General features: G+C 38.7%; 1 protein-coding gene across 1 annotated transcript; it reads left to right on the top strand.

Annotated features, from left to right (window-relative positions):
• Nucleotides 1–523: 523 nt before the first annotated feature.
• On the top strand, nucleotides 524–8,757 carry LOC146890212 (uncharacterized). The gene is made up of 3 exons (XM_087900577.1): nucleotides 524–668; nucleotides 863–923; nucleotides 1,840–8,757. The coding sequence occupies exons 1-3, from the start codon at nucleotides 524–526 to the stop codon at nucleotides 3,134–3,136; spliced, it is 1,503 nt and encodes a 500-aa protein (XP_087756703.1). The 3' UTR covers nucleotides 3,137–8,757.
• Nucleotides 8,758–8,946: the final 189 nt, after the last annotated feature.

The raw sequence follows: 8,946 nt of genomic DNA, 5'->3' as shown, positions 1-8,946 counted from the left end.
GGGACACTTTGGGTTTCTGGAAGATGAATACAGATCTCTTTGTAGTAACATCAGTAGGAGCCTCTGCGTTCTTTCTATTTTTTTTTCGTTGTTGTTTGTTTGCTTGACTGAATTTTGCAGGAAACACATGGTTTTAATATGTAATTCTGGCTGTCCTGGATCTGACTGCATAGACTAGGCTGGCATTCATTTCCAAGGCAGATATACCTGCCTCTAATATTTGATTGCAGTGTTTAAAAGTGTGAGTCAGTATACCCAGCCTATCCATTTTATTTTTTCTGTAGTTAATAATTGTTCATGCAATTTCTCTCCTGTGTACTCTGTGCTGTTGATCTTTTTTTCTTGTCTCTCTGTATTTTTAATAGGCCTTTCTGTTGCAAGGTGATGTCCTGTTTACAGGGTACAGAAATGAGAGAGGTTAAGCTCCTGTTCATTTCCCTTCCAATTACATACCAGAATTATATGACTATATTGTCAAAGAAGTGTATATTTACAATGTCACTATCATGCTTCTATCATAAAAATGTATGGGTCATTTCAGAATGCAGTGACCTATGATGATGTGCATGTTGACTTCACATGGGAAGAGTGGACATTGCTGGATCCTACACAGAGGAATCTCTATAAAGATGTGATGCTGGACACCTACCGTAACCTCACTATCATAGGTAAACCTGAATTTTCCATCATGTTTTTACAAAAGGGGACAGCTGCTCCTTAATTTTTGATGTTCTTCTGTAATTTGATTGAGAAACAAGAATAAGGTGAATAAAGCAGACATGGTTGTAAAATGTACTTAAGATAGTAATTTAAATTTTGAACACTTTCAATAATAAACCTTATATTTTCTACTATATTGTAGGATACAGTTGGGAAGACCATAATATTGAAGAACATTTTCAAAATTCTAAAAGACAAGAAAGGTAATTATCATGTGCAAACTGATAAAAATGTGCCTCTGAAGAAATTGTAATGTGTTCTGGAATTTTTATGCAAAAGCAATAGTGTTAATAAACATAGCTTCAGGCTAGAGAGATGGTTCAGAGGTTAAGAGCATTGCCTGCTCTTCCAAAGGTCCTAAGTTCAATTCCCAGCAACCACATGGTGACTCACAACCATCTGTAATGGGGTCTGGTACCCTCTTCTTGCCTGCAGACATAGACACAGACAGAATATTGTATACATAATAAGTAAATAAATAAATATAAATAAACACAGTTTCATGAGCATTGATGATTGTTAAATTCCCTTTAAATCATATACCTCAATTTCAAGTAGGTGAATTACATTTATAAGCCATTCTGTTAATAAACAATGAAACAAGGCCTTAACAGATACCACCATTTGAATCATAGCTAAATGAGAGCTATGCTGTAGAACTGTCAATCTATTTAGTCTCAGATCACTTATATTAGAAAACGTGTACATGTTGAAAAGGTGATAAGTGCAGCTCTAAAACCTTCTAGTAAGCAAATAGTCCATAGTAAACTAGCGTTACTAATTATCTTGCTGTGACTGTGCTGAGTTTAGTGAGATGGGCAGTTAGAGTCAAGAGCCACATGTCTATATCTGAATTTTTCTATTTTTCTGCAAATATGAACTATTTTTCTGTAACTGTGAACTCTTTAGTAAAGTATCTTGCCATCACAGGTATCTTCAAAGGTGAAAACAACCTGAAATGAAGGGGAACAGCATATGTGTAAACTCTGTAATAAAAACCTTAAGATCTTATTCCCCTTTACAGTTGGACTAAATAGTAAAATTTATTCATATAGATATAAAGATTCAACTGTGGTTTGAACATGATAAATCTTTTACATGTGTCAATTATCCTTGCAGGCCTGAAAGAAACCATCCTGGAGAGAAACCTTCTGTATATAATCGATGTGTTAAAGTCTTTGCTTATGACAGACATCTTCAAAGGCATGAGAGCACACTTATTGGAGAGAAGTTGTATGAAGTTAGTCTAGTTGGTAGAGCCTATGAACGTGATAGAAATCTTCAAATGAATGAAAGAGCACAAGCTGGAGAGAAACCCTATGGATATAATCCATGGAGTAGAGTCTTTACTCATCGCAGTCATCTCCAAAGCCATGAAAGAACACAAACTGAAGAGAAACCCTATGGATGTGATCAATGTGGTAAAGCCTTTGCACATCATAGAAATCTTCAAATACATAAAAAAACACATAGTGGAGAGAAACCTTATGGATGTGATCAGTGTGGTAAAGCCTTTGCACATCATAGAAATCTTCAATTACATAAAAGAACACATACAGGAGAGAAACCCTACGGATGTGATCAATGTGGTAAAGCCTTTGCACATCATAGTAATCTTCAAATACATAAAAGAACACATACTGGAGAGAAACCCTATGGATGTGATCAGTGTGGTAAAGCCTTTGCACATCCTAGAAATCTTCAAGTACATAAAAGAATACATACTGGAGAGAAACCCTATGAATGTAATCAGTGTACTAAAACCTTTGCACAGCAAAGTCATCTTCAATGCCATAAAAGAACACATACTGGAGAGAGACCATATGAATGTAATCAATGTGGTAAAGCCTTCACATGTCACAGTAGTCTTCAAATACATAAAAGAATACATACTGGAGAGAAACCCTATGAATGTAATCAATGTGGAAAATCCTTTGCTGATTTCAAATCTTTTCAAATTCATAAAAGAAGCCACACTGGAGAGAAACCTTATGAATGCAATCAATGTGGTAAAGCCTTTACACAACACACTAATCTTCAAACACATAGAAGAAGACATACTGGAGAGAAACCCTATGAATGTAGTCAATGTGGTAAAGCCTTTGCATGTCACAGTTCTCTTCAGATACATAAAAGAACACATACTGGAGAGAAACCCTATGAATGCAATCAGTGTGCTAAAACCTTTGCACAAATTGGTCACCTCCAAACACATAAAAGAACACATACTGGAGAGAAACCCTATGAATGTAATCAATGTGGTAAAGCCTTTACTTCTCACAATGCTCTTCAAATGCATAAAAGAACACATACTGGAGAGAAACCCTATGAATGTAATCAATGTGGTAAAGCCTTTACACAACATGGTAATCTTCAAACACACAGAAGAAGACATACTGGAGAGAAACCCTATTAATATAGTCAATATCATAAAGCCTTTGAACATCACAGTAATCTTCAAATGTATACAAGGACACATATTGGAGGGAAACCCTATGAGTGTAATCAATGTGGTAAGGCATTCCTCACCATAATGGTCTTCAACTGCATGAAGGAACACATTATGGAGAGAAACCCTATGAGTCAGTGTGGTAAAGCGTTTGCATTGGTCAGCAATCTTTGAACTTATCAGAAAAAGATGTACTGCAGATCAACCTTAAAAATATAGTCAGTGTGGCAAAATTTTTCAGTTTATACAGGAGTAAACCTTTCTGTGTGCAATCCATCTGTTATAGCCTTTGCTTATTGCAATAGTCTTTGAGTGCCTATAAAATATTCTGAGAGCATATTATTGTAAAGTATTTGGTAAGCTCTCTATCCAACACACATTCTTACATAAAAGAGCATTTACTCTGTGGAAAAATTTGACAGCATCAACCATCTGTTCAAGATTCTTGATGTCGGTTTTTATATTGTTTGCCTCTGCAAATCATGGAAAAAATCAATTTAAGAATTTATGAAGCTCTATATGTAGGGAAAAAGTTCAAGCCAAAAACAGACCCTCAGCAGAGAAGTAGGTCTCAAATCTGGGATGTCTGGAAGGTGAAATGAGTATATGAACACAATATTCTGATGCAAGCTGACAGGCTATCAACTGCAGGACAAGTACTTATTATTATTATTATTATTGTTATTATTATTATTATTCCTCTTCCTCCTCTTCCTCTGCTCCTTCTTGCCTTGAGCTTCAAACCTCAGTCTTTTATTGTAAGTTTTACACAAGGAAAATGATTCTTTTTTTCTTGCCACAGGTTAATCATTAACTGGGCAAAGCAGTTCACAAGAAGTATAAAGATTCTTTGATATCAAAACACAGTCATTCATTATGACATTTTCCCAGTTTCCAAACTCCATGCCAGTCCCTATTTTCTTAATTATTAGCTGAGTTAATCATAAAAAAACTTCTGAGGATTTTACTTCAGAGGCTAACCGCTTACAATTTACAGGAGCTAGTTCAGTGGGTTTTAGTCCATTGTCATAACTTTTCCATTGTTGTTCCTCACAATTCCAATACATAACATTTTGATGTATAAGGCCATAGGTAGTCAGCCCGAAAGCCCTAGGTTCTTCAGGAACTTTGTTGATCATAACCACGTTCCTTTTTGTTTCCGTATAATTCTTTTGCCAAATTTTATAATCAGGTAAACAAAACAATCTGCATTTTTCCCAAATTTCCCCGATTCTTTCATCAGTCAGGTTTTTTTCCCATAACGTGCTTTATAGGTTTAATGCCTGCCCAGTCTGTCAGATCAGAAAGACTCATATTATCATATAGGCACATTCATATTTTCAGAAGTCACTGGTGTGGAAGGAGAAAAAGAGCATGAAGAACAAGTACACTAGTAGAATTGCTATAACCAGAATCATCTGTAACATTGCCGAATGCGTCTGCAGATTCCATAATAGTGGTCCTTGGGAAACGTGGATGTTTTCTCCTTGGTACTCAAGTAGCACACTCATTTAGCTGCCATTAGGTTACCTGGATCTTCCTGCATCTCAGGAACCGCACATGGAAGGGGGCTATGCTTTTCAGTCTCTCAGCACAGATCTGACAATAGAACCAGTGAAAGACACATTGGGCCTAAAATCAAAGTGAAAAACTCACACTCTACCCCTGACCTACTACTGAGCTTGAAATCATCCAGTCCCTGTGCAGGAAAACCAACCAGTCCCTGAGCACAAAACCAACCAATCACAGCATGAAAGTTGCCATATCCTGAGCTTAAACAAGGGTTGAAACCCGACCAATTCTTACCCTTGAAATATTTTTCATGGAAAACTCTGGCCTTCAGGGGCCCCATATAAGCTCTATGCCTATACAGATGACAGCTGCCATTTTCTAATCTGCCAGAGCCAACCACTTTCCTGGATTCATACGTCCTAAATAAATCCTTTGAGCCAGATTTTGGTGGAGAACACTAACTCAAGCAGAGGAGAAACATTGTATGCAGTCTCCCTAGTGGAGCAGAGCAGAGAAGCAAAGGATACTCTGCTGAGAAACTCCATCTCAGGAACACAGCAAATGTGGCAACGTTTCTTAGGTGAGAGAAGCAGAGAAGTAACAATTTGGTCCAGAGCTGAGTAGAAATGACCATCTCTGCCGGGAAACTCCCTAGTGGCGCCGAGCAGAGAAGTGATAGACATCTCTGCTGGGATGCTTGCTAGTGGAGCAGATTAGAAAAGTGATGGACAAGTTTTCTGGGAAACTCCCTGAGGAGGGTAGAGCAGTGTGGTAATGGACATCTCTCCTGGGAAGTTCTAGCAGAGTGGAGAGGAACCCAGTCTTAATGGCTCAGAGAGGAGCAACATTGCTATATCATGCTGGGCACAGTACCCCCACCAGAACACAACTGCAGGTATGGCCTGACTTCCTGGCAGTCAGTATTGCTTTCTCCTCACAGCGTTAGGTACCCAGGATACCTTCCGGTTACTGTTGTATATATAGCCTGACTTCCCCCAGCCAGGGTATCTTTTTTGTCAGCATTGCAGATATTTTGGATACTTTCCCTCCATAGCTTCAGTTGTAGCCTGACTTCCCAATAGTCAGGATTCCTTTATCCTCACAGCTATAGATACCCTTGATATCTTCCCTTCACAGCTGGAGGTACTACCTGACTTCTGACAGTTAGAGTACCTTCCTCTACAGAGTTGTACATATCCAGGATACCTCCCTCCACAACTTCAGGTATAGCCTGACTTCCCAACAGTCATGACACCTTTCTCCTCAGCTGTAGGTATCCAGGATCATGTCCTTTCACAGATATAGGTATAGCCTTCTTCGACAGTCATTGTACATTTTCCTCCAGACCTGTAACACTCGTGCTATGAATATAAATACTTTTAGATTGTATATTTTTCTTAATTATATGAAATAACTTATTCAGATCTAAATTTTATGAATTTGTGTTAGTTTCTGTTCTGTTATTGTGATATAATGTCTTTTTCAACTTATAAATGAGTTTAATTTGGTTCCAGAGGAATACATGATCACAATGAAAGTTGCATGGCAACAAATGCTAGATATGGCAGCTGAGGCAGTATGCTAAGGACTTACATCCTTAACTTGTAGCATGAAGCAGAGAATAGGAACTGGAAATGGTATGTGAATCTAAATTCTTTGAACCTACTCCCAGTGACATATTTTCTTCAGCAGGACAGCATTTCCTAAATCGTCCCAAATGATACCACCAATTTACAAGGATTGATTTCTCTGAGTTGAAACTTACATGCTTGCTTTCTGTTACATAAACCAGTTCATGATGAAGAAAAACTCTATGAGTAAGCCATTAGATGCCGCAATGCCTGTGTTACGGGAATATATGCTTTCAAGAGAAAACCTTTTGTCCATGAAAAAATATTGTTTAAGGAGTTAATTTTAATTACATGATGTCAGTGTGGGTATGTGAATGTTCATGCTGGTTCCCAAGAATATTTCACCCTTAGATCTTCTTGTAGCAAGAATTGACAGGAAGTTGTCAAAAATCAGGCATTGATCCTGGGATTGAACTTTTCTTAACTGCCCAGCTCTGTGCCTAGCCCTGTAAATGTTTTAAAGCCTATTTATATCATTTTGAAGTCAAGAAATAAGAACAAACTCAGACAAGAGAAAGACCCTATTCTTGTAAATATTTGGTAAGTAGTTTAGACATCAAGTAGTCTTCAGCAACCAGAGAAAGAAATCTTGTTTCTTTTATGTTTTTTTATCACAGTCTTGAAGGAAGTAAATTAATTGCCATGATCACTCAGAACTGATAATGTAATACACTGGATTGTCCTTTCTATTTTCAAAAGTTTGCTCTATGTGTGACAGATCCTTTTAGTGAAAATTATTTTGTGTTCCTTATATTTCTTCTGTGACTTTTGTTCAGTGATTGGCATGTTTCTGCTGTAATGTATAGAATGGGATACCCAACATCGAAGGGGTCCATTGTTTATCTAAAAGTCGGGCAGTATGTGATCATACTATTCCAGTACACGTGTCTGTGAAAGGGGAGCTGCAGAAGTTCTTTTGGTGTTCATGGTGTTAGACAGGTGGATAGGGCAGATTCCACATCTTGTGCCATAATCCATATGGCAGGAAGTAACCATTATTCTGCGACATTGTATTGTGTGTGAGCATCACTCAGACTGGGTTTTTATGAAATCTCAAGGGTGAATGAGGGAATGTATAGCCATAGCCAATGGGAATCATTGTAAGTCAACACCCAGCAATACCATTCTTGGGCCTATACCCAAAGGATGCATGCCCTTAGCACAAAAACATTTGCACACCTGTTCATTGCAGCATCATTTGTAATAGCTAGAACCTGGAAACAACCTAGGTGTTCCTCACCCTAAGAATGGATAAAGAAAATGTGGTACATTTACACAATGGAGCACTACTCAGCAGTAAAAAACAATGACATCTTGAAACTTGTTTGTAAATAGATGGAACTAGGAAATACCATCCTGAGTGAGGTAATGCAGACCCAGATTGACAGAAATAGTAAGTACTCACATAAGTGGATATTAGACATAAAGCAAAGGAAAAGCCCCCTATAGATGGTTACCCATGATCCCAGAGACTCTAGGTAACAAGGGAAATCCTAACAAAGACATGGATCCCCCTGGTAAGAGGAAACAGGAAAGATCTGAGAAAATTGGGAGTGTGGGGGTGAGACAGAAGAGGGGGAGTAGATATTACAGATAGGAGAAGAACATGATGGAATGGAATTCTTAAGAAGGGGAAGGACAGAGGGAGAGAATGAAAAGAGATATTTTGACTGAGGGAGCCGTTAAAGGGCTAGCAAGAAACATGGCACTGGGGAAATTTCCAGGAATCTACAAAGGTGAATGCAGGTAAGACTCTAAGCAACAGTGGAGAGAAGTTCTAAATTATCCTTCCTCTATCGTCAGTTTGAGGAGGGTGCCTAAACTGACCTTCCAGAGTAATCAGACTGATGACTACCTAAATTGTCCTCATAGAACATTCATCCAGCCACTGATAGAAGCAGATACAGGAATTTATACTGAAGTACTGGGCCAAGCTACCCCAAGACCAGTTCAAGAGAGGGAGGAGTGATAATATGGGCAAATGGGTCAAGACAATTGATGGTGATACCCACAGAAACAGCTGACCTGAGCTACCGAGAGTTCACTAACTCTGGACTGATAGCGTGGGAACATGCATAGGACCAAACTAGGCCCACTGAATGTAGGGGAGAGTTGTGAGGCTTGGGCCTGCTCTGGGCCCCTGGAAGTGGGGCCAAGTTTTATCCCTATCGCTTGAATTGCTGTCTGTGCCCATCCTCTTTGGAGAGATACCTTGCTCTGCCTAGAGATAAGGGTGAGGCCCTTGGTCTTTCCTTGCTGTGAAGGGTTAGCCTTTCTTGACTGCCCTCGGGAAGTCTAACCCTTTCTGAGTAGTGGCTGGGGTGAGGTGGAGGGAAGGGTTAAGCGGGAGGAAGGGAGGAAATGGGAACGGGGATAACTATGAAAAATGAGAAAAGATTGTATTAAAAAATTCTTAATAAAAATAGATCATACATTTATAAAGGACTCTCACAGTGTTGTATTGGTCTGAAAGAGCACATAGTTACAGCTTAGGCTATGTTAACCCACCCCTTCGTACCATCTGCTTTAATGATTTTAATCTCTACTGATCTCCCATTTGTGAGATGGGTGTGAAATCCCCAGGCTTCTTGTCTACACTGCAGGTAGCAATAGAAAATGAAGGGCAGAAAGAAC

Source organism: Myodes glareolus, chromosome 22 (genome assembly GCF_982192425.1).
Source record: "Myodes glareolus chromosome 22, mMyoGla1.1, whole genome shotgun sequence".
Taxonomy (NCBI): Eukaryota; Metazoa; Chordata; class Mammalia; order Rodentia; family Cricetidae; genus Myodes; species Myodes glareolus.
The sequence above is the reverse complement of the archived record's forward strand: the minus strand, read 5'-3'. Positions and strand labels throughout refer to the sequence as shown.